This window comes from Dermacentor silvarum, chromosome 4 (genome assembly GCF_013339745.2).
Source record: "Dermacentor silvarum isolate Dsil-2018 chromosome 4, BIME_Dsil_1.4, whole genome shotgun sequence".
NCBI lineage: Eukaryota > Metazoa > Arthropoda > Arachnida > Ixodida > Ixodidae > Dermacentor > Dermacentor silvarum.
This window is the reverse complement of record NC_051157.2, coordinates 18,674,598-18,700,826: the sequence shown is the minus strand read 5'-3', so window position 1 is coordinate 18,700,826 and position 26,229 is coordinate 18,674,598. Positions and strand designations below refer to the sequence as shown.

The 26,229-nt window shown below is 44.0% G+C and overlaps 1 protein-coding gene across 4 annotated transcripts in view; it reads left to right on the top strand.

The window, feature by feature from the left end:
• LOC119449562 (fatty acyl-CoA reductase 1) overlaps positions 1-25,712 on the top strand; it is an 86,351-nt gene extending 60,639 nt beyond the window's left edge. For all 4 annotated transcript variants that reach the window (XM_037712755.2, XM_037712754.2, XM_049665303.1 and 1 more), the window contains exons 2-13: positions 1,040-1,203; positions 7,995-8,111; positions 9,907-10,082; positions 10,531-10,603; positions 10,775-10,881; positions 12,842-13,019; positions 13,291-13,335; positions 13,425-13,543; positions 15,963-16,202; positions 16,698-16,827; positions 19,521-19,648; positions 22,078-25,712. In XM_037712755.2, the coding sequence (XP_037568683.1) occupies positions 1,060-1,203; positions 7,995-8,111; positions 9,907-10,082; positions 10,531-10,603; positions 10,775-10,881; positions 12,842-13,019; positions 13,291-13,335; positions 13,425-13,543; positions 15,963-16,202; positions 16,698-16,827; positions 19,521-19,648; positions 22,078-22,234 (1,614 nt within the window). In that variant the 5' untranslated portion in view covers positions 1,040-1,059 and the 3' untranslated portion in view covers positions 22,235-25,712. The remainder of the gene's footprint in view (positions 1-1,039; positions 1,204-7,994; positions 8,112-9,906; positions 10,083-10,530; positions 10,604-10,774; positions 10,882-12,841; positions 13,020-13,290; positions 13,336-13,424; positions 13,544-15,962; positions 16,203-16,697; positions 16,828-19,520; positions 19,649-22,077) is intronic.
• Positions 25,713-26,229: the final 517 nt, after the last annotated feature.

Below are 26,229 nucleotides of genomic sequence, written 5' to 3'. Positions count from 1 at the left end.
CTGACCGGTCCTTGGAGATCGAGCGGTTACCACAACCACTCTGTTGAGACCCGGTGTTGGTAGAGGTGGGCGTAGAGGTGGTGATGGAGTTGGCCGATGTCAATGAAACGCGGGCTTGTCCTGCGGTGTGCTTACTGGTTGCGTTGTTTGCAGAGGGGTTCTTGCGCTTCTTAACGAAACGATATTTGCAGTTAGAGCTGTACGTGGAGTGCTGTCCGTTGCAAATTATGCAATGGGGAGTGCAGGTGGTTATGAAGAACTTGCCAACCTTTGCCGTACACCCTATGGCGGTGTACTGTAGCGACCATAAGGCCATGGTTCTTGCGGTCACTGAATAAATGAAAACCACCGGATCGTATATATCTCTCATTCTTTAATAGTTCAAATAACCAATTACACCATCACATCTTAATAGTCATAATTAGAAATACATAATTCCCACCATAGTACAGCTTCGCTGGTCTTCCATCTCCACCCCAGTGGAAGGGCTGACAGTTGTTTTTTTCACTCGTCTTTCCGCCTGTAATAGTCGTCCTTTTATTAATTAATTTAGTTATTTATTTTATTTGTTGCAACGGTGTCCCTATCACTATATTCACTACTGCAGGAGAAAAGCACAGTCCGGACACATGCGACAAGGCAGCTTTTCAAGAAAATCATCCTTTATTTACACGTCCCGTTATCTTGGTTATAAATGTGTTTGACTCCCGCATTCTGTTAGTGAGCAAGACATCTATTTGGTTGTGCATGTACAAGCATACGGAATCAGCGTTCGTGTATGTTCTCTCACTCGTGACCGTCTCTTGTGTGATGCTCCCATCTCCAAGTGTATAGTGCACGAGTATGTTTGAAACTTTCTGAGTGCAGGTCTTTCTTTGTGCGTTCCGGGTGCAGTTCTCCGTGTAATCTATGAAGTATATATGTTAGACCTGCGCTTGTCATCCAGTTACTGCATTCCAGGACATATGTAGTGCTTGATTTTATTGCGTTCGAGATGCCGATCTCTTGAAATGAATGGTCGGCTTCTTGTGTTTTGCAGCCACCCGTGGAGAAACCACCATGGCGGCGGCGGCGGCAGGGCGCCATCCACAGCAAATTCCATCATCAGCTGTGGTGACTGAGGATGATAAGGGCTCCGTGATTGCACAGTTCTACCAGGACCAGGTCGTATTCCTCACAGGAGGAACAGGGTTCATTGGAAAGGTGAGTGTGGTTTCTTTATATCTCTCTTGCTACATTATAGTGTGACTTTTACTTGCCGCTAAGTATTTAAATTTGCCCGACGCGTGTACGTTAATTGTTCTGGTAGCTCATGATGTGTCACAAATATTCATATGGCCACTCGAGAGGAAAGTGAAATTGCTGTTTGTGAGGCAGCTGTGAGCAGGCTGTACTCAGTGCATTAGCTGGGATTTGTGAGTCTTCAAAACTTTCTTATAACGATTCAGATATCCCGTTCGAATGGCGGCAATCGAACCAAATAATTATAATATATTCCGAAGAATTTTCTGTCAGTTTATGAATAATCGATGTCGAGCGACTGGAAAACCAAACCGAAAGACGCTGCAACCCTGTGCTAGACAGCAGTAGGCATAAGCATTGGGGCATATACTGACAATGCAGCGTGATTCTAGCTTAACTTTTGTTGAAGTGAGTTAATCCTCCGTTTTGGCACGAGCGACTTAAAGGGCCCCTAAACCACCCAGAGGTCGAAATTTAGTTGTGGTGTTGCAGTTGTTCACGAGTCTACAACGAACACGTAGCCGCGAGAATTTTTCGAAATTGTGCCGTAATAGCGGAGTTACACGCGTTTGATGATCGAAAAACGGCCCTTGCTCGTTTCGCTCTTTCCTTCGCTACTCTCCTCGTCGGCTAGTATCTCCTCCTCGCCGAGTGCTGCTCCAAATGTCACGTGACATACGTCATCGCCAACGTGCTTCTCAAAACACCTCTCACTTCCGGTTAAGGCGCGTCCACGCTAGCGGCAAATTACAGTGTACTAGAATACGGCAAATATACCGACGGCGAACCGGCCTCCCGTGCCCCACCCAGAACGTCTGCCGCGCGAGAGGTGTCCAAAGTAGACGGTAGTTCGGCCGGCGCACCGCCCGCAGCACGATCAACGGGCCAATCGACGACTGCGAAGCTGCGCGCCTCCGCCACCAGCGACGAAAACATCGGCTGCAGTTTCTGTTCCAAGCAAAATAATTTTCCCTAGATAAAGTGATGCGTAAATTGCACATTTTATGAAGAACGATATCCACGAGAGCTCCGACACTTGTCGAGCTCAGCTGCCGTGCACGGCTACCGACGGGAGACGACCGGCTCGGCTGTGCTCGCATCGCAGACGACGGCGCCGCTAATATAAGCGTGTTTTCTTCTTTGTGTACAATTATTGCGAAGAGCGATAACAACGGTAAGAAAATATTGTGGCTTGTGAGCGTCGGTAATTCATTCCGAAGCGCCGTCCGTTTTAGCTTTGAAGTGAGCCGGAAAAGGCCTAGCGACGATATCGGCGCCGTCGAGCGATCGGCGGCGGTGGCGGTGAGGCTACCGCACAAATGGGTCCCGGTCTCATCCTCTCTACGGCAAGGAAATCTCGCTGTTGCTGCGGTGCCGGCCCGTGTTCATGCGAAGCCTGCCGCTATAGACCCTGTGTTGCGCGCTCGTCTAGAAAGGCCAACACTGTCGCACTCTGTTCGCGCAGCTAATCAGACCGCTAAGCACGACTGCGTTGGAACGCAAGCGATTTGGCACTTGCGTTGCGGGCTGTAATTACCGATTCGCAAGGGCGCACAAGCGAGCAACACGACAAGGACGAGCAGGTAGTGCACGTACCTGCTAACAGACAAACCGGAAGTCGTAGGTTCTCGCTCGACCAATGGACATCGTCCCCGACGCTGACATCACCAGATTCACTCGTAAAGGCTCATGGGACGCGTCGTCTGCTCGGCGCTTCCGGTTCAACCGCTGACGGTTCCGGCGCACGATTCTCCGTTCGCGGGGCCGATCGCGCTTGCTCTCTGTGCACTTCCATCACAAGGTATCGCTCACGCTTCAAATATCTAGAGCCTGTGACGGTCGCATCGATGACTGACCATTATATCTGAGCATAGGCAGTCATTTAAAATAAATTTTTTTCTAGCCGAATCGACTGAACACGTGAATTAGGTATGCGTGCTGTCGCAGTCGCGGGCTTGAATGACGAGTCGCACTTTCTTGTTCTCAAGTGAATTCTGTTCGAATCAACGATGTGAGTGATTTTGTAACATTTCAATCGTGAATATCAGGTTTGTGATAGAGCCCGTCGTATACACTAACGTGTTCACCTTTCGTAGTCTTTGATAAATCGCGTTGCGCAAGCGCGCACAGCTAAGAACCTTCTCTTTCCTTTAAAAAAATACCTTCTGCACATTTAGCTTTTCGAACTTTATACCATTGATAACGTACATGCTTGGACAAGTTGGACAAGTTGGACAGCGCGGGGACACATGGCGGGGATTTGAAACCTGTCTTTTGTTTTTACTTATACAAAGTATTTCTGGCTTACCAAGACTCCGGTTGCGGCGACACTGACGTTTCTGCTTGCTGTGTACGCTTATCAGCGCCCCTATAACATGGCGCCACACCACCAGCGCGACTGCACTCTTGCTGAGCTCAAGTGTCTGGGGCTCAAGTGTGTGCTGCTCGGGTGTCCACGAGCCACGTGAGAGAGACGCATTCCAACCATAGAGTAACATATACAAGGATAATTCGTATGTTACTCTATTTTCCAACCACGGAAGCCAGCGCTCAGCCGATCGTGATTTCTGTACCCATACGCGAATAAATAGTTGTATCCCAGTATAAAATATACAACACTGCTCGTACAGAAATTTAATACTCCAATACAGCTTAGTTTCCCAGAAACAATAAGTGAAATTGCTCATTATTAAAACACTGCGCGTATGTGAGATAATCGGCAGTAAATTCAAACGCGAACAAGTCAAAAACGACTACCATGCGTTGTTGCGTGTTCGAGTTCCCATTTGTTTGTTACGTTCCCTTTGTTCTGGCTAAAGAAAAGAAAAAGAGAGGAAAAAAAATCACTGACGATTAGGATACTCTCTAATGCGAAATTTGCTGAGCAAAGCTCTATACGTGGTTTCATTTCGCAATATATTGAGGCAAACAATTTGAGAGAGACTTGTAGCAGAGTTGGCAATCGTCGTATATCTGATGTGCGGGTCAAGCGTGTCGGCTTTTATACATAACTCGTCGAAGGTTTCAGTGTAATAGCTGGTTCCGCTTGGCTTACAGAAAGTACTACACAATTCGCGTCACGCATACAATCAGATTACAGAACAATCGAAACAAGTGCGAACAAGACCAAACCAAGCAAACTAAACAAGCGCAAACAGACGATAGTACGAAACTAGCGGTCCGGCTGGGACTATAGATACGAGTACGCATCGAGCTTGTCGGGCGGGTTCGCATGAAACCAGTTTCCCGCGTGCATGTCACTGAAGGGGCCGCTCTCATTGGTCTTCGCCTTTCGCGGCTCGCGTCTTTCATCGCTCGCTCGATTACGCCGCCGCCGACGTTCGCCGCAGGAACCGGCCATTAAGAGCTGCGCTCTAAAACGCAATGTTAATCTGGGACTACAACATGCTTAGAAACCGGTAACGGAGCGTAACATGTGTTCGATTAGTTTATTCCTCTTTGCGCCTCCGTTGCTATTAGTGTTACCCCCGTTTTGAAAAGAAAGACGAACTTCAGACAGAGTTTCTCTGCTGAGCGCCGTGTTGAGTGTCTCATGAACCTTGAACCACCGCATAGGGAATGGCGTGGAAGATAGAAAAAACTGCATAAAGTCTAGCAGCAGCGCAGCACATATCACATTTGTACGCGATCAGCAAAGTAACACGAGAGCTCCTCCTCTTCACGTTCTCGCTTCACCGCCAAGCTGCGCCCTCACGCATACATGTCCTTTCTCCTGCGACATCGAAAGGCTGGCTTTCTCGCTTAGCTAGTTTGCCTACTGGTAAAGCTCGCTGCATCTTCAAGCACTAAATCACGCGGCGCAGAAGGTATTGCATTATGTTCGGATAGCGGTTCAGAATGTGACGCGAGGTAATCTTTCCAGCTGCTGTTAACATGCATGCACGCAGAAGCATGCACACACAAGCGTGGTATATATGCGCAACTGCGGTGTTCCTGCTCTTCCCGGGACCCAGGCGTCAAGTGAATTACTTTCACTAACTTTAATATAGTGACAAATAAGTAGGGACCTTTTTCAGAACATTATATGAGACCTCTAGCTGGCTCTGTGATTATGTCTTTTTGGTTAGCTAGATTGTCTCAGTCACTGTTTATCACTGTTATAGTCACTGTTATACTTAGCATACCGCTTTAAGAGGCTCATGGCAGAGAAAATGCAGTACAAGTTCTGCACCGAGTTACAAAAAATTGTCATGCACAATACTATACTCAGATACAATTAAGATACAGTAAAAGCTCGATGATACGAATCTCACGGGGTCACGAAAAATATTCGTATTAGCCGAAATTCGTATCATCGAAACACAATTAAAACTACTGTCGAATCTCGATAATTCGAACTCGAAGGGGCCCGAAAATTTGTTCGAATTAAAAGGACGTATTTTTGAAGTATTCGTGCACCATAGCACGATGCACGAACGGTGCGAGTCGTGAAATATCGCGGCGCGCAAGCGCATAGCAAGCGCGGGCGACGAAACTGCCCACGCCGGCTACGGTCGCTTCCCGATAACGACAGAAAACGAAGCTTCAGGGAGCGAGCGAGCGGCGCCGGCACGCGGGTGCGCGCGGAGACCGTCGAAGGTGAGGGAGGAGGGCGGCTGGGAAGCGGATTTGGCCACGTCAACTCCGCCGCTTCGGTGGCTCCCTCGCCCTCCCTCTCAACTCCCTCGTAGCTCTCTCACCTTCGACTCCGTGCGAACATCTCTGTGCGCGCCCGCCGCCGTGCTGGCGCCAGCTTATTTTAGCCGCCCCCTGAAGTTTCGTTTTCTGCCGTTATCGAGAAGCGGGCGTTTGTGGGCGTGACAGTTTCGTTGGCCCGACTGTGCCTCCGCCGCTGCTTCCCTCTGCGCTGCTGCCGCGGCGTGCAAGGTCAACATGCGACTAGAAAATAGAGGAGAAGGGTTCACTGCCATCACTCTAGTCCACATGCTCTAGTCGGCACGTACACGCTTGTTCCGGCGCGATGCAGAAACGGCGACCTTGCAATTTGAGAGAGGGGGAAATTTCCGCCGCGGGTTCTTTTTTTCCCCCGTTCCTTCGCGCACGGCATTGAGGGGTCTCTCCTGAGCTTTTGCTCTAAGGCGGTGTCGGAGCAATGCCGGTCGGAGGCGCCGCGGCGTTATTTGGCGCGCTGCTAAGAGCATTGTCGGTGCGCGGTATGTTCGAAATAAGCGTGTTCGAATTAAAGAGATTCGACTGTAGCTAAATTAAAGAGTCAGAGGTGAACTCACTCAGGCACATGTACGTAAAAAGCATTTATTTCTTGAAGCGCCACCGCTTCAAACTCTTCGCGTCCAGTCGCGGAGTCCGCGCTGTCCGGCGCCACGCCTCCGCACCAAAAGAGAAGGAGAGAAAGCGCGTGACTGCGCGCTGTTCTCTTTCGCGGCCGTCGGTGGGGCGGCGTTTATTCGTATCAACCGACGCAGGCCGAAAATCGATTCGTAACAACCGTTCTCTAGCACGTTGCAAAGTAATGGGGCTCGGCCGGAACCACAGAAAAATTCGTATTATCCGGAAATTCGTATTAGCCGTGATCGTATCATCGAGCTTTTACTATGATGCCCTGGCATCATTTTATTTTTAATTATTTGCTTCATTTATACAATCAGCGTCTCAGTTTCTATTCTGCACCCTTATCACTTCTAGCTTCAATAAAACCTTGCCTCTTTCTCATTATTTATGCAAGTTATAGTCAGAAAACTTGCAGAATTAGAGTTTATTTCGAACTGATTATTACAGTTTTGTTTAGTACGATCTACACACCTGCCTCTGCATGTGAGGTCATGGAATAGATTTTTTTTTATGCACCCATAAAGTTGTTTGAGGGGAGCACAGACATAGGCTGGTGAGTTTGAAGTCGCCATTCTAAAATAGTGCAGATGGCAGGACAAGAGAAGGAGGGCTGATAATGCAGGCAGTGAAATTGGTGCTTGAATCCTCTGTTTTTCTTTTGGTGTCCTGTCTGCACTGCTTTACGAGTTTTAGAAGATTTTCACAATTTGGCAATGTGATGCGTGTAATGTGTGTCACAACATCTGGTTTATCAGCTTTTCATCTGCTTTAGTCTCATTTTTGTTTGATATGCTGCGAGCTTTTCCTATGCCACTGTCGAGCTTTACTCTAGTCATGCAGGCCAAATAGACAGTAATTTTGCAAGGGCATTTACTATTATGATTCAAGACCACAGCTCAGTGTGGCTTCTTCTGTATTCTTTATTTTTTGTTCTGGCAGATGAAAAAATTTTCGTGCAATAAAACATTCACAAGGTTGCACTCTGAAAACAAGTGCGACCTGCTTATTGCTCAAAAACTGTAATAAGCATATTCAGTCTGGCATTATGTTGTTTTTGAGTGGGTTTCAAAAATCACTATTCACTCGCTGTGTCAAAATTTTACAAAGCCAGTAAGAAAACCTGATGTTGTAATCTAGATCTGTTGGCTGATATGAAAGGGGAAACAAGTAATTTCATTTGCTGTTTTAGGCATGCGCCTTTTACCTACATCTATGCATTTTGGAATTCACTGATTGGTGAAGACATTTCACATGAAGAATTATGTTCCTGAACACATTTCGCCATGTGCAGGACAGCTGTCTAGATGGTTGTTTGGTGAATGATGTAGATACAAAAACAAAAACACAGAACTATTGCTTTTGTCTTCATGCCATCCACTCTACACATTTTGAGCTTTTGGATTTCAGTCAATGACTCTAGGACCACTGCAACCATATTTCAGGTTCTGCTGGAAAAACTGCTCCGATCATGTCCTGGTGTAAAGCAAGTCTACCTACTGGTACGAGGCAAGAGTGGAGAAGGACCTGAAGCCAGGCTCGAAACAATGCTCAAATCTAAGGTAGATTTTACACACTGTATATTGGTAGTGCCATATGCCTGCAATCCGTGGGTGTTATCAGACTGAGAACAAAAGGCTGATGAATATTTTCCAAGTGTTGCATGCAGCGATGCATTGTTAATGCACTTGTGTATTGCCATGATGCACCTGTGTGGCAATATTGCTTTTTGCCAGGTTGACCATGCCTGCTTATTATAAGTCGATGTAGGTACATTGTTTTATTCAAGTCACTTGTACATTCTCTTGTCACTTGTTATGCCATTTTTTGGCTTATGATTTCTTGTTGAAAAGCCAGTATCCTTACCTTTTCTTGTTTTTATGAGTCATTATGTGTGGTCGAAATTCCAGCTGCCATGGAATCCAAAACAAGAAAGGAAGCCAGTAAACTATCATCATCATTGCTGGCACCAGATATCATTCTGAAAACGACAATAGCAACCACTTATTGAGCACCTAATTATGGCTGGATTTTATACCAAATCCAGTAATTTCTCAAACTTGTATGGAAACAACTTACAAAGTATATTTTCTGTTCGAATGAGCTTGGAATTTTATGCAGATCCTTGGGATGAAACAGCAAACTTGTCCTGAGCCATCCTTAGACAAGCTGTGCCACTTGCTTCAGCTTATTTCGATAGAGATGTCTAGTACTTGTTTGACTGCCATTTACATGGTACTCATGGTACTCTGCTCTTTGAATTCATACTGAGCCTAAACACTGCGCATTAGGAGTACAGGCAAACCAGGTCCATGCCAACAGTCAATACGAAATTCAATTTACAAATGGAAGCTGCATTCATGCATTCTGAAGTTGAAGTCAGCTCACTACATACATAGCCTACTTCCTAGCAGCCAGGCTGCTTGCAACATGTTTTTACCTGATGTATGGAGGCATCAAAGAGAAAATCATCAAATCATCAGGTGCACACAATCTCTTGCTTGCACTGCTGCAGCCAGGACTTTCCCCAGGAATTGAATTTAGGGAGTCTAAATTTCTAGGGGGCAGAGGAAGGGGTGTTATAGTTAGAGAAGCGCGGCATTTTTTGTTTTATTTTGTGTCATTGATGTGTCACGTAGGACTAGCAATGTTTATGACTCCCATACTCATGACAAAGGTTGCGAGCAATTACTTCACTTTACGCAAGGACTAAAGTCATAATCATGAACAGACAAAACTAACGAACAAGGACTACATAAAATGTATCCTCTACATAAACACCATTACATCTTATACCACAAGAAAGCTGTGGAGGATGTGTCCCTTCACATATATGCCATTATTCTGGCGCTAATAAAGAAAATTTTCTGTTGTGTGTAAAAATAATTGTTACGAATTAAGGGGCTGCCTTCAGAAAAACAAGGGGGTGTGTAGGGAAATCACTGGCTGCAGCTCTACTACTCTGAAGCCCAGTGCTTGCTTGTCTTGCCCAGTGTGCTGCTGCAGTGGTGTTTAAGTTGTGGATGCTGTATTCATGCCATTAGCTGATCAAAATATACGTGATGGCTTATCACAGCCTGACTTTTCAGAATGTTTATCAGCATGCAAGGCACCATATGCATTTAAATGCAGTACTCTGTGCGTTCAATGTTGTTGGCAAACTTGCCGCCAGGGTCACTTAAGCTGATGCTTGTGCAGTGGTCACAGCCATCTGTGCATTATCAAGTGTTCTCTTGCATGAAACTCCCAGAAAACAGTAGGCTGTGCACTTCTAAAATTTGTTGCAAGCACAGAACATCATGTAGTTGTCCATTGTTCTAGCTCATCTACAACTCACTGTACTGTTTTTTTAAACAGGTGTTTGAGCGGCTAAAGCAAGAGCAACCAGGTGCCCTTCATAAAGTGCGAGCAGTAGCAGGGGACCTGACTCAGCCGAACTTGGGGCTCAGTGCAACTGACCAGGCCACCTTAGTTGCGAATGTCTCGGTTGTCTTCCACTCAGCTGCCACTGTCAAGTTTGATGAACCTCTCAAGTAAGTTAACGAGACAGCCTGGAGCTTTGCCTGACACACGCTGACACAGCTTTGCCTGACACAAGCCAACCTATACTGGTTGCTTTTCATACTTTTTAAAGGTTGCAGAAATATGAATACAGAGGGAGCCTGGTATAATTTGTAGTTTACTCAGTGCTTTTGACATTGCAAACTTGTGGAGCAACTTTTGTTGTTTGAGCTTACATACTTGCCTGCACTGTGAGGCCATGGAAGCATGCAGACAGTCTTTTGTTTCTTGATAAAGTGCAGTCAGTCAGCAAGGCTTCTAAATGGATGATCCACTAATAGATGACTAGCACTTTCTGTGTAATCTATCTTTTCTTTTAGCTGTATAACTTATGTTTCTACGACCATAAGCTTCACAGATGCGATGTGTGGAAATTGGTATGGCTCTGACAGTCTAATGTGTGACCCATTTCTGTTTCAGACGAGCGGTTCAGCTCAATGTTCTGGGTACACGGCGTGTAGTGGATCTTTGTAAACAAATGCCAAACCTTCGTGTGAGTCACTGGACACTATTTATCAAGGAGCGACTGCTCAGCTTTAAATTGCACTACGTATTTATTACCAAATATACTGTGTATGCTAGGCTGTGAAGTCTTAGTATTGCATTGTCTACTTGGTTCTACTTGATTATGCATGTTCTTATTTCATTGTATGCTTTCTTCCAGGCTCTTGTACATGTATCAACAGCATATTGCAACTGTGATAAACCAGAAGTAGATGAGGTGATTTACCCTCCACCTGTAGACCCCAAAAAGATTATAGAAGCTGCTCAGTAAGTATCTCTGGAAGTCTTGTTCTTGCATCACATTAGCTAAATTAAATCATAGTGTTCATGTTGTGAATATACTTAGTTTGGCACAATTTACTTTGTTTATTAAAGGGATACGGACACAAAATCTGAAAATTGTACGAAAATGCTTAAAATGATTCCTCAGTGTGTGATTGCACCGAAAATTAGTAGTCATTTAGCTCATTTTTGAGTCAATGGCTTTATTTTTGCCATTTTTGTGAGCGTGCGCCTCGCCACCCGACCCGCGGAAGTTGGAAGGCGTGACCTCACGACACCCTCGTCAGATAGCCAGCCAGCCGGCCGCGGTCATTCGAAGCATGCCGCCGCCGCCATCGCGAGCATGAATTCGAGTTCTGGTGCGTCTACCAGCGATGAGTACACGTCCGAAGACGAGGACCATTCCAACTTGGCAAGAAATATTGCCGCTTACGGTTATGAGCCTCGTCAATCAACGAAGAAGAGCAGGCGGCCGTGGAAGTGCCGGTCAGGTTTTCACGAACAGTAGTGCGAAGATTTCGCTCTGCACCAGACACTTATACAAGAATTATTGGTCATTTCCTGCTGTGAATTTTCGGTATAGGCGTAATTGTGTTGCTGCTGAAGATTTACACCAGCAGCGAAGTAGAATACACTTGGTTACTGCAATATTAGCTGTTTTTGTCTGTTTGAGCTCTGCGCCACCAGGTGGCAGCACCATACAGGCCGCTCATGTTTACGGTTCCACCCGAACGCCCCAATGCCCGCGTTTACCAAATTACCGGACAAGCTAAAGCTCTCTAATAGGCAGGTATCCAAAGTTTACACACCTTCTCGTCTCTGGGAAACGTGTGCGACAGCGTGTCACGACCGACGATGCTGTTATATAACAGCAATGTCTGGGCATTTCCTTCCGCCGCGACGAACGCATCAATACCGAGCAACGACCGCGGGAAGCCTCATGTAAGACGCACCACCTGCGTGGAGCACCGACGGGGATAGTGTTTCAGACGGACTGAAAGATTGCCGAAAGGGGTTAAACAAACGCTGCAAGGGACCAACACCCCTGGAAACACTGTGACAGCTGTGGCCAACCTTGGCTGCAAGTGGGTGTTATGACGTCAAATTTCAGCTTCTGCCGGCGGCTGCTTGGAGGCAAGGTGCAACAGAAAATAGCAAAAAAAATGTGTTTCTCATTTTTTTTTTTCAGAGCAGCTTGTTGTATTCGTCATTTTTAACAGTTCAACTTCTATTCCGATGCAAAAAACCACCCACCAACTTTTGTGTCCGTATCCCTTTGAAGAAATCATGAGGACAAATCTGATCATTGCTGGAAAATGCAGGTGGAAAAACATGCATGAAAGCCAGAAGGCAGTGCTTGCCTTTTTTTTTTTCTTTTCTTTTTTTCGCACCCACCGTGAAACAAAATAGCACATGAAAAATGTCGCTTTTTGTAATGCGAATTTACATGGCATGTAATGCCAGAGTCCAGTTTAGTGCAGTCACACTGTGTGGCCAAATTTATTAAACAAATGGTGCATGAAATACCGCATGAAACACTGCCTTATTCTGTCATGTTGCCATGTCCTAATCAAAGGGACATGGCAACATGACATGTCCCTTGATTGTCCCTTTGACCACTACCATCACCACCAAGATCATCACTATCCTATTTCAAGTCCACTGCAAGGCAAGAACCTTTCCCCTGTCCAGCAACAAACCGAATCCACCCCATGCCTGAAAGTTTCCTAATGTCATCACTCCGTTTAATTCCCTGCATTCTTCAGCTTTGCTTCCTTCAGATGTGCTTCCTTTCCATTAAAGTGTCAGTTGTTGGGCACTTGTAGCACTGTGAAACTTGTGTTCTTATAAGTACAATAAACGTGTCCAAACACTCTTGTTCATAGTATCTTCGCGTGACTAGTCAGTGGTAACTAACAGCAGAGCCTACTGAATTCCTCTGCAGGTGGATGGATGATAAGATGATGGACACTATGAGTGGATTCCTACTCGGGCAGCGGCCAAACACCTACACCCTTACCAAGGCACTAGCCGAGTCACTGGTGCTTGACGAGCGAGAAGAGCTTCCAGTCGCCATAGTCCGGCCTTCCATTGTCACTGCCTCGTGGCGGGAGCCCTTTCCAGTAAGAGAACACACAGGCGTTTAACGCTACTATAGCGTTAGTGATTACAAACTGTATGATAGCTTGCCACTAGGTTCTTTCTATGTCAATTCTTTAAATTGTGCACCATGAAATGGTGTAGCCAGTTTTACTGGAACACTAACATTCTTCTGTCAACAGTCCCTGCAAGCTGTAGTTTGAGATACTAGCACACACTGTGGAAGCTTGAATTTGAATGATCTTGTCTTGTGAATTTGACTGTTTTATAATTTTTTACTTTCTTTCATTTCAGGGCTGGGTAGACAATTACAATGGCTTCACTGGTATCATAGTCTCCGTATGTATTCTCTATTGAAGCCAGAATACATTCTGTGAAGCTTGTGGTACTTATGTATGCTGACATCCGTTTAATCTACTTTTTTGCAGTGTGGTCTTGGCTTGTTACAGTCAGTAATTGTAGAAAAAGATTGCATAGCTGATGTCATTCCTGTGGATGTAGTGGCTAACATGCTCATCTCTGTTGCCTGGAACACTGCCACAACAAGGTAGGGATTAAAACTGCATTATTTCACACTCGTGCAATATGGGCATTCATTTTTGTGGCCTGCAGGGGATGTATTCTGTAAGAGTCCACCTAGTGGACATGTCCATTTCGTCTGCTGCTGAAGTGCTGGTTGGCTGTAGCGACTGGCTCCTGCTGAAGCACACTCCAGCCCAGCCAATCAAAACTTCAACAGCAGATGAAATGGACATGTCCACTAGGTGGACTCTTACAGAATACCTCCCCAGGTTTCTGTTTCATGAACTACAGTGTTGTGATATAGATTATACTGGTTATACTGATTCTATGCCACTTGTTTCACCAAAGATGAAAAAAGAATCCAAAACATAGTGCATCAGAGACACAAAAGTTGGCCTTTTTGTCAGCACATTATTAATAGGGTTTTGATGCAAGGGTTTTTAAGTTTTTCGACATTCAGGGCATCAGTTTGGGCACTAATTCCTGAATTGATAATTGCAAATAAATTGGGTTTTTCAACAATACTTTGTAGAGTTAAGGTTACACTTTAACAGTATCTTTTTAGTAGCTTTCTGCCCATGATTCCTGCATTCTTCGGCTACCAAAAGCTCAGTGGAACAGGCCCCTAATTTTATGCTCGACACTTGTTTCAACATGGTTGTCCGTGCCCTAGGGCATTGTCATTATATAAGTTTCAAGACCTCACTTTTCTATGCAATCCAGATATTGAATATGGCGTGCCATATGATGACCTTTTGTGTAGTTCATGAAGTATTGGATATTCAAAATATGGTTTCACTGGCCAGCCTTTGGTACCACTTACGCCTTTCACTGCCCGACTCTTATAACTTATAAGTGCAGTTTCGTCCACTCAAGTGAATAGTTATAGTTAACCAAAAGTGCCCTTTGAATTGCGCAGCCTTAGTAAAATGCAGCAAAGAAATAGCAAACAAACATTTTGATAGTTGTTTGAAAAAAATGTTGCAGTTTCCCCCGAAAGGCGAATCGTCAATTGCGATAGCAAATTAGTAGAGAGCTATACGGAGTAAGGATAGTAGTTTTATCAACTGTATAAACTTGGACATGCAGCAGCACCTGCAACGCGCAGAACTGTTGTCAACGCCGTTGGCGTTTTGCCCGCGTTCGCACTGAACGTGCGTGGCGTTGGTGACTGTTGCCGGTGGTGCCTCTGGAGGCGGCTCGGAGGTTTTCGACGAGATCAGAACAGGACACTCGTCGAGCAGCATCGGAAGCCTTTACCACCTTCTCGCCTCGCAACATTTTTATATAAATAAGCATTTGGTGCCGCAGCTAAATGTCGCCTCCCCTCCCTCCCTCCCGTCCTCTCACGGCCTTTTGTCCAACGGAAGAAGTCGCGTTTGCTCTTCACCATGCGTTCGCTCCCCGTGAAAATGCGCGTCCCTCACACGCTTTCACTCGCAAATACAGCATACAGTGTGCGGCGACGATTTCATCGCCGTTGGACTCTATCTGGAATCTGACGGCGACGACGACAGCAGAAATCCGCTTGGAGTGTCCATATAATTGCTATTGCAATAAAATGGCTGACTGGCACAAATAGTAAAAATACATCAAGAAATGCTTGAATTGACGTCAAATTTTAATAACCTGACAACCCGCATTGTTTCTTCCCTATATGCAAAAGCTCACTCAGCACTTTTGATGGTGTGTGGGTCATCATCGCTATCGTCTTCTATCACGTGCTAATGATCCTGTAATACCAAATGGCACCGCTGTGTTCCACATATCCATTTCTTGGCCATCCCCCATAGTGGATAGCAGCCACATAGGTGCTATGTTCATAACCTAACCTAACCTAACCTAACATAGGTTACCGGAAACAACAACATTCTCGATGTCAAATCATGAGTGCATAAAATGAGATGTACCACTGCCATCACATCTCAAAAGGAATGCCGTGCAAGTTTGCATTGTGCACGACGACATGCGAATGAATACCTAAGCGAAAACGTTTCACCAAATCGACTACAATGCTTTTGCGTTCCTACACGTAAGCAGTCTTAAGTGTGTCTGCCAAATTTTTTATTGGCAAAGATGGATTACATTGTAAAAGAAGCCAAAGAGTGAATTTAGCAAGTTTCCAGAACACTACTGTTCCATTGCAGTCCAAATGTGCAAAAATACTTTGAGAAACCATGTCGTCAAGCTGACCTATCGGTCAGTGTGATGCCAGTGTGGTGTTGGGGTTTAGGTGGGACAGAATATAAAAAAAAGGATGAACTTCATTTCCTCTTCTAGTAATCAACCTCTTACCGAAAAATTTATGAAAATAGAGTTTTGGAGGAATCAGCCTATATGGGCTTAGTGTTTCTCTTCAGGTTCCTTTGGAATTATTGTGGGTTTATTGTATATTCACATAGTCATGAGTGTAGAGTGTTAGTGTGGCGTACCTCTTTTCACAGGCCAGAGCATGTGAGGGTCTACCACTGTACGAGCGGTACCTTACAGCGACAGACGTGGGGTGAAGTGACTGCGACGACGCAGAAGCTGATTGTGCGGCACCCACTGCCTCATGTGATGCGCTTCCCGAAGGTTGCTCTCACCAACAGTGCGGTGTGGCACAGTCTGAACTTGTACTGCCTCCATTACTTGCCTGCGTGCATAGGAGACCTGGCCTTGCAGTTAATAGGACGAAAGCCTAGGTTGGTACCAAGTTTTCTTGTTCACTAGAGTTCATAAATACTTAGCAATAGACACTGGTAACTTTCATGCCTACAAAATATTCTCAAAAGAAAGAACAGCAAACCAAAAGTGAGACTTTGTGTACAAAAATAGTGACCAGGAAAACTGAAAATTTGGTTTTCTGATTAAAACCAATTTTTGTCATTTAGAAAACAAAACAAAAACTAATGTGCTAAGCAAAGACTATGTGTCAAGGTTTAATCAAAACACTGAAGAAAGTAACTAGATTATTCCTGCTTTATATTCCCCTACAGGTTTTGAGCTAAGCAATGCAATTTCTCTGTTATTTCTTCCTATATTATTTATTTTGTGCACATTGTACTTATGCTCACTCTTTTTACATCCTCCCCCACCCCCACTATTAATGCTCTATAGGCCCTTAGGGTGTATAAAGAAAGATAAGAAGAATATTGTTGTATAAAATGCTTTTCTTTTTAACTCTTACCATATTGCAGATTCTTATCCCTTTACCAGAAGGTTCGTAAGGGCATCGATGTTGTGCAGTATTTTACAACTCACGGGTGGCTGTTCCGATCAAACAATGTGGTGGCACTTGTAGATGACCTGTCCCTGACAGATAAGCAGGTACATCTTGCAATTTGCATTCTTATTCAGCATGCAAACTGTATAAACATGATGTTTGCAGTGTTCATGTTCTCGACATGTTCTCAACATCACATCATGGAACACATACCAGATCTAATTTTAATAGTGGACACTAACGAATTTAGAGAAGTGACATTTAATTAAACTGTGAACTCAGATTCAGCCCCAGTTGCCTAGCTATATACAGTAAAACCTCGTTGATATGTTCGTGTTTGTAAAGTTTTCCTGGCTCTTACGCTCTGAAACATAAGCCCTGTTTCTGTACCTCCCCCGCAAAATTGTTATTAAATGTCAAGTTCTCCCGGATCATGCATTATTTTTCTGTAGTCCCCTAAGAAACGTAACAACCTGGTTTTACTGCGTGTCTGAATGAATTCTGAGGCTTGATTTTGTATTTTGCGATGGAATGCACAATCTTGCAAGAATGCAAGTGTGAATTACCTTTCTCTGGGTCTAAAATCACGCTATTGTGTTTAACTTTTCAAGGCAACGAATGAACTATGACGAACATCATAATGGAGGGCTCTGAATTAATTTCAACCACCTGGGATTGCTTAATGTTCACCAAGTATACAAGCAGTTTAATGCGATTAGCATTCTTTGGGAACTTCATGCACTTTCAGGGGACTATCTTTCTATCTAACCGTTTTCCCACCAGCTTGGATCACTGGTAGTCCATGGTCCACACCGACGGCAGAAATGTGCCTGGAGTGTTCATATAATTGTTATTGCAATAAAAAATAAAGAAGAAGTAGAAGCAGAAGAGCAGGAAAAAACTGTGCTCAATGTGGACATTTAAGCGAAAACCACAGTTATGAAACCTATTACGTCAGCCTAGCATCATGATTCATGAGCAATTTTGAGGGCACTTCCAACATGCAATCTTCAAGGTAGAGGCGGAATTGGGCTCATATTCTGACAATATATGAAATTCAGTTCTTTAATCTGAGCATAGTTGAAGGTACGCTTCCAGCGTTTTTCAAATCATTTCCTATAACTACTCTGCCGAATGTGGTGCCTCTCATGACAACTTCTGTCTCTCTATGTTGCCTTTCAGGACAGAAACAAGCATTTAAAAACAGTGACACTTGATTCTTTGAATGAATTCTGATGCAGGAGAGCCAAAAACGTGTTATTTTCAAATAATTTGAACACCAGTTACTTTAAGTTACTTTAAATCAGCAGAGCAACGCTTGTGCTTTCCTTTTCTTTTTGCCTGGTAGGAGCTTAATTAAGTACATAATTGTTTTCTTAAGAATTGTTATGGACAGGCGCCGCTTTAACTTTTCAGAAAGTTCATGACTATAGTGCTGTTGTTATTATCTAGTAAAAAGGCCTATTTTCTTGCGAAATATAGTAAAGCCAAATTTTGACTTGCCTTGTTACTTATGTGGGACGCTTCGTAAACCCTTTGACTGGCAGGACTTGTCTCAACTGCTCTTCAGCTCCTGCCTTGTTTTTTCACGCATTGGCTCAGTGGACATTTCAGGCTACATAAGATCTAGTTATCCGTCATTGTTTTCTCCCATTACGGTATTTATGAACAATTGATAAATTCCTCCGGCTGTCACATATAGTCCAGACGGATGGACTTGCCACACTGGCCATGGTTGCCCTTCTGATCCTTAGCCTCGGCCACACTCTTTTTGTGTGTCGGTTCAGCAGACATTTAATACTACATAGAAACTGATCCTCCGCCATGCTTCCTTCCGATTGAGAATTCATCAACAGTTCATAAACCTCTTCGTCTGCCAAATTACGGACTGGTTCGCCATGGCTGCCCTGCCTCAACAGAGCACCGAGACAGTTGCTCCACCTGCAGTCGGAAATTTAGCCTAGAAGTTTTTTGTGTGTTTAGACATACCTGTGAACTTTACAATTTGTAAAAATGCCACAGATATTTGGACAAACCAGGGAGTGATGGGAAGGGGGAGGACGGAAATGTTGCACACATATTTTTTAAGAGTTCGTCCTGAGCACATAGCTTTTGTGGGACGCATATGATTTTATTAATGACGATTTACCTTTAAATGTAGCACACTAGAAGCACCAAACTTGCCACAGCAGAGACTGAAAAGCAGCACATACATTGTTCTTAGACCACATTCATTTTCAGCGACTTTGCAATTGCCAGTTTCGCGTGCTTCAGAAGCTTGTCATAGTAAACCTGCTTGAAGCTAGTACCGCTCTGGAATATGCCATCTTACGATGCAACGATAGGGCAGCATAGGTGCCATCACAATGTCTTCCGTGTATGCATTATTTTTACAACATTATGCTGCCCCATACTATGGCGCCCTTAAACCCTTCTTATCTCAAGCAGAATTTACTTTTAGTAAAATTTAATGCAACATTCATAAAATCATAGAATAAGCTTATCATCAGAAACTTAACGAAAAATTGGGGGTATTGGCTGGTATGGTTTAGGTAACGTCTCCATAGATGGAACAGCTATGCAATGTTCCTTTTTTGCTTGAGTTGCTTCTGGACAGCCAGAAAGTGTGCTGAAAACACAAAACGAGTATACACAGGAGTGGCAGGGGCTGTGTGAGGGTGGATGCTCGAGTTATCTCGCGAGTGGCAGTCAAAGGGTTAAGACGTGTGCCTGCTTGCACACACCAAGCTTGCACATGTGGTTTGTGTGTTACAAAAGGACCTCCTTTCTTTTGCAGTTATTCAACTTTGATGTGCGAAACCTGGAATGGTATTTGTACTGGGAACAGTATGTATTGGGTATTCGCAAGTACCTCTTTAAGGCTGAAGTGTCCAAGCTCCCAGAAGCACGAAAGCACATGAAGTGGTAAGTACTTAGAAATCGCTAACCTTATATTTACAGCTCTCTGAAAAATAATGAAAATTGTTCACCAAGCAACTGGGTCTTTTATATGCACTGTGGAAAAATGCAGGCTGGAAAAATCTTGAATTGGAACAGCAGTGCATTTCACTGTATATTTTGAACACATAATTTTTGTAAGTGCTAGGCACAGGGCTTCAACCAAATGTGTGTGCTTTGCATACTGCTTGGCTTCAAGTCTGTAAATTCAAAGTACATCTACCAGACTCAGTAATTAAAAGGTTAGTGAAGAATGTGCACTTAATTAGTTGGTGATTATCACATAAATCCCATCCTCCATCACAAATCGCATGTTGCAGAAGCTACCATCTCTCGATTTTTGCTGCACTATGGTATAATATTGACACGCGTACATAGCTAATCTTCTCCGGTGACCGTTTGTCACCGGCTAACCACTGTTACAAAGTTATTACTAAGTGTAAGAAGCGCCTTCATGTATCAGATCTTTCACAAATGTTGTTGCCAATTCTGTAGCGAAAGAATCTTGCCTAATCAGATTGCGTGCGCAATGCAAGTAGTGGTGTAGTACACTCTAGAATGTCCGCGAGCACAAACGATTATGCTGTAATGTACAATGAATCATGCATAAATAGCCGATGCACTGCAGATCTGATTTCAATGACCGACGACTGTGACCGCTGCTATCGTTGTGCTCCAGTTGTTACTTGTTTTCCTCAGCACAAGTTTGCCCAATAAAGAGTTAGATTTGCAACTCACAGTTTTGGCACTGACTGGTTCTCCACCATCACTACACCATGACGATGTTATAATCAATCAATCAATCGAAACTTTATTACATGATTAGGAAAATTTCATACAGATATTTGGACTGATAGCCTAAATAAGTAGTCCAATACAATAACTGGGAATACTGTACAAACTATTAATAGTAATAAATACAAAACAACTAGTACTAATTAGGAATCAGTTATTTGTACAACAGGAACAGGCACATCATACTAATCAGGAAAAAAACAACTGATGTAAGGGAAGTGCACAAATCACTATGTCATAATGAAAAGTATAACAATAAATATCAAGACAGTGCTTGGTTAGAGAGGCAGTAGTGCTTAGATATTATTAGTTTGTTACAAGTATTATTCACTTAACTTCTTCCCTGAAACAATTACCTGGTATAGTAGAAAAGCCAAATAGTGAAATAAAGTTTTAAGAGTCACAGCTATTTCAAAATTAAGGTAATTGCCAACCTGTGTTTAGCATCAGAAATAATGCATACATGTAGTAAAAGATCTACTCAGTCCAGTTACTGCATGTTCTGAAACACTGACTTGACTGACTTTAACTGACTTTGATAGATTAGTATTCCAAAATGTCCAAAGCATCACTTTTACCACAAACAAAGCGTTTGGCATCACCACTGTGCAATGGTGCTAGCTCTTGGTGGTGTCTGATGTTGAAAATTTGGTTAAACAGTAGTAAGCCACAAGTAATAAAATTATAATTATGTTGAAGGAAAATTCAGTTTCCAATGTTATTTGATTTTCCACCTAAAACACCATAGTCATACATACTCCCTATGCTATCTCTTCACTCCTCTCTGGTGGTGCTGTTTGTGGGAATGTGGCACCCAGTCGTAAGCAGTTATTTGTGTAAGGTAAAGTTCCTCCACAAGGCTTCCATACATCTACCCTCCTCCTCCATGCTCCTCTCTAGCTCATCCCTTCAGCTTTTGGTGTCAAGCGGAACTTATGTTGTCCCAGTTTGTGGTTCCCAGCGGAAGCAACATCACTGCCGTCTGCTACTGCTGTGTATAGGTGCAAGCATGTAACAGCAGAGAAAGTGAATATTCAGGAACTGGAAATCTTGGAAGCATAACAGCGACATACGTCAAAGGTTGACGCTATTTATCAGAAGCAGCGGTGGCGTGTGGATTGAGGGGCTGTGGCGTAAGGCAGAGCATGACTTCCAAGATCAATGGCTTAGTGCAGCAATTCTGATCCGAGTAGGCACCAGCGAGGTCCGTCACACTGAGCCATTGATGATCACCTCTTCTTAAATATGTGTGTGCACCGAGTGGCTTACCTACTCGTGTATTGCTAATTTATTACCCTCAGTAAAGCTGCTTAATTACACTCTACGATACTTAAGGAGAAAAATTGACCATTGAATACTAATGTGTGGAGATGTTACATTGAAAAGTGCATGAAAAGCCACTATTTCCTCATTACATGCCACACAAAACAATGTACTGTGAAAGAGTGGCATGAATGGAGACTGTTTTCAGAAAAGCAAACATTAAATACTCTACCATTGCCTGAAGCTCTATAGCCTCAGGTGCATTTGCATTTCCTGTACTGGAGCACTCTGATGTTTTCGTGGCTACAACTAATGGCCTTTATTTATTATTTTTACAGGCTTTATGTCATGCACTTGTGTCTCAACCTGCTTGTGGTCACATTCGTGTGGCGACTGTTGATGACACGGTCACAGACCGCACGGAACCTCTGCTACTTCATGCTGACCTTTGCCACGAGGCTGTGCAAAATGCTGCCCTCCCTGCGTACCCTGTGATCTCTGCTGTCACAGATCTTACGGTGACAACAGTGCAGTGCAAGATGACATGCGCCAACAATGACCACGGCTGCTAAAAACTGCCTAGCTGCCCCACCGACAGTGGCCACAGAGACTATTTCAAACGGCCACCCTTCCACCATTCCTCTTGCTCCTGGCCACACATACGCATACCACCACGCATTTGTCACTCAAGGAACCAGATCTCCTTGCAGCTTCAAGTGAACATGGCTATGCGAATCATATAAGGTATATGGCAGTTCAAAACGGATGTGTTGCTGCTGTCCCATAGGTCACTGTCAGAAATACTTCCTACTTCACGGGCACTTTGGATCTGCACACACTGTATGATGCACTGAGGAGCTAAGCACACATGCGCAGACCATGCATCTCCGTAATGTGTACAGTGTTTGCAATGCTGCAGCAACTACTTACTATCTCTGCAGTCTGTAGCCACCTGGATTTCCCATGCCAAAACTATGCTCCGCCGTTCAAGCACAGCTTTAGCATGCTGCGAAACTGACAAAATGCTGCTTTTGGCTAGCTTTCTTGGCAAGTTGCATTGGAATTGTACCGTCTCGGGAAGTTTGGGCTTTCTGCCTTATACGCAGCCTCTCTCCGATTTTCCTGAGCTGATACAAATTACCAGGCATCTCGATATGTGTAGAATTGCCATGAATGAAACATTTTTAAATAATAGTCAATGGTTATCCTTCCACACTCCTTTTACACACCAGAGGCCGAAATTTGTGACAATTCCTTTAATTTTTCATTTTTTATGCGCTTTGTCAAGAGCTCACACGAAGCCGCGCCTTCGCTATTGTCAGGATCTGTCGCTTGGTAGGATGTATAAGGAACAAATAGAATCAATGAAGAATCCTCATAAAGTATGGCCCTTGATCTACAGTTATTTTACATTCTTTGAGAACTCTAGTTCCTTTTGCTAGCTCTCAGTCAATAATAATTGAGCTTAGCAGTATATCTGCTTCTTGAAAATGTGTTAGAATTTTTTTGCATATTGGTGATGGCATTGAAGAATGTGATAAGCCTGTGTTGCCCAACTGTTTTTAGGATTATGCCATCGTCGCTCCATAGTACTCTTCATTTTAGACAGTGGAAACTTTCCAATGCACTACAGTGTGTCCTTGTGCCTTTTGTTGCATGTTTTTTTGTTCTCAAATATTGGTTACCTGCGCTTGCATAAGTAACCCGACTGATTTTTTTTTAGAGTGATACGTTGCAATACAATCACTAATTACAGGAATGCTGTACATTGCAAGCATATACATAGGCCTTTTTTTTTTCACGAGGTGACAATTAGTGATTACGAAGGGAGAGTTTTCTTATTTTTGGGGGAGCGTATAATGTTGTTGGCATTAAATATAGAAAGCTTTGAATTGAAGGCCTAGTCACACTCTTTCTTTGAAGCTTGCATGCTGTGTCCGCATTACAAGGTTTTGTTGGTGAACACTAAGTCTTTTATGAAGCTAGGGGCTGCACTGGCAATTTTTTCAGCATCTTGCAGAGTGAATTAAACTGCGACAATCTGTGGGCACAGCAAGTATGCTTGTCTCAGATTTCACAATAACTTTTATACATCAGCAAGACTTAGCAATGTATTTAAAACTGCTAATTGTATAGAGTGCAATATTAGCAGCATTTTGATTTTCACTCAAGCACCACTGCAGAATGAGCATGCATTCTTTTCCTGAACTGTGGTCTTGGTTCAAGTGTACAGCATTATATAGTCTAATATATTTCACACTGCGTCAGTTCCTTAGCCCTAATCACTCTAGACGAGACCAATGCCAGCCGCTGTCTCAGTGCTTTCCAGCCAGTGCCTTGAGTCTGCAGTTGTTGGACGATACACTGCCCGTCCCAGACGGCGCCACCTACCGCCTAACCCAGCTGCAGAGACTGGCTATGCATAATGAGTAGTGGTGCTTGTGTGCATTCTGTGTCTGGCTTCGAACTGAAGCATGCTTGCCTCTGGGCTGCAAAGAATGCAATCACACTATGTGCAATCGCTAGGGTAACAATGTCTGTGGCTTATCTCAGAAGCCAGTCAGAACAAAAGCAAATTGAGCTCTGTTATCGGCAATGCCTAGGCCACTTTGATGTGCCGCCAGAATGCTGCAGCAAGCACATCTTCCAAGTAACTAAAGTTTGGGGTTTTTCTCAGTGAATGCTGCATTCAGTACGGAATTATCTCTGCTGCCACACACCATTTGCTTCTCATTGATCAGTGCTGTGCAACTGTGCCAGGGTTTACTTTAGCGGGATCTATGTTTGATTATAGCTTTTGACAAGGCTCTAGCTGTAAATGATACTTGACATATGTAATGCTAACCTTCTTGAAGACCACTATCCAAGTGAGAACTTCGAAAGGGTTCTGCCTCTTAATTGGTGCTGCACCTTGCAAGAGCAATATCAGAGGCTGGCCATCAGAGCAGGGAACCAAGTTTGGAAGGCAACGTTTAGGAAGGCACAGCGCAGCAGAAGGCACCAGCCGACTGTATACAATTGTATAAATGCAGTCAACAGCAGACTTCAACCATTCTATTGTGAAACAGTACTGTTTCCTTTCCTACGTGTGTCCTATTGCAAGACCTCCTAGAAGAGAGAAAAAAAAAAAAAAAAACCTTGCCACTGGTGACTACATCAAGCAATAGACAGGCAGCTACAATGTTCACCTGCAATGGTCAGTGCACAACAGTTGTGCTTGGTATGCTAATGGGGAACTACTTATTTTGCTGAGGTATTGAAACCTTTGTACAAGTTGTAGTTCAAGCAAGCTAACTGCTCCTGCCGCCGGGCAGGCTGCTGTTTCATGTACATGGTACCACTCTGCACTTTTTAAGACTGGCTGGCACTGCATACCGTCAGCTCATGAGGAACTTCGAAGTGCTTGGTCTTAGCACAGACTTGTCCGCAACGGGGAGGGGGAGCCACCACATTTAGCTTGTGAAGTCATTGTACATTCCTTACTGCCCATCGAATGCCATACGAGTGTTTGCCATGTAGTTAGTTTGGCTGCTCTATTTCACCCCTTTCTACAGTATAACGGCCGCAAGCAATTTCTGATGCGTCGGCCGGCATGACAAAAGTGCACAAATGGGGACTTTTACCTTTGCTCTAGTGCTGTATTCCTCTAGGACATCTTTTTGCAATTAAATTACACAGTGGTCACCAGTGCATCGGTTTGACTGAGGTACTGATTTTTCTTGAATATTTCCTTAGTGCCAAAGTGTACAATGCGAGAGTGATGCAGTGCGTAGCAAAGGCACTAGTTTATGATGCAGGACAAAGGTATAGAGGTCGTGAGATTGCCCTTGTCACTAAATTCTAGTGTGGTAGTGCAAGCTTCTTAGAACAAGCATCCATTTTGGGGGCTAGTGACAAGGTTGTGTGTACCTGTCAAAATAGGCAACGCAGACACAGCCATTACAAAATGAAATAAAATCTTGGAAAGGTGAAACACTCTGTTCTTGTTTTCTCTAAGCACAATGACTATGAGCCACATAGTTTCACGATGTGGCAACGTCTGCTTCTCCCACCCATTTGTGGATGTAGTCATTACATGTCGACTGTTGCATGTTGCTAAAGTTTTTATAATGAAACATTTGTAAGCAATATAGCAGAGCACAAACTCTGAAGTCCTGACAGTTATTATGACAAAAGGTCTCACGTGAAAACATGAAAAGCGGTAAGAGAAATCACTTTTAAAAACAATTAGATGTTGAGGAAAACAAGTGTTCAAACAAGGAATGTCTCGGGTTGGTTGAAGTGCACAAGTGTTTTTGCGTTCTGCCCCTCATCGGAATGCAGCCACAGTGGCCAGGATCGAATACACGACCTCAGCAGCCCAACGCCATAGCCACTGGGATACAGCGGCAGGTGGCTCCAGCCCGAGGTGTTGCTTGCTCCTTCCTACAAAACCGATGTCTCGTTCGGACCTTTGAAGAAAGTTGTCAACCTGGCAGCATCCGAGACTT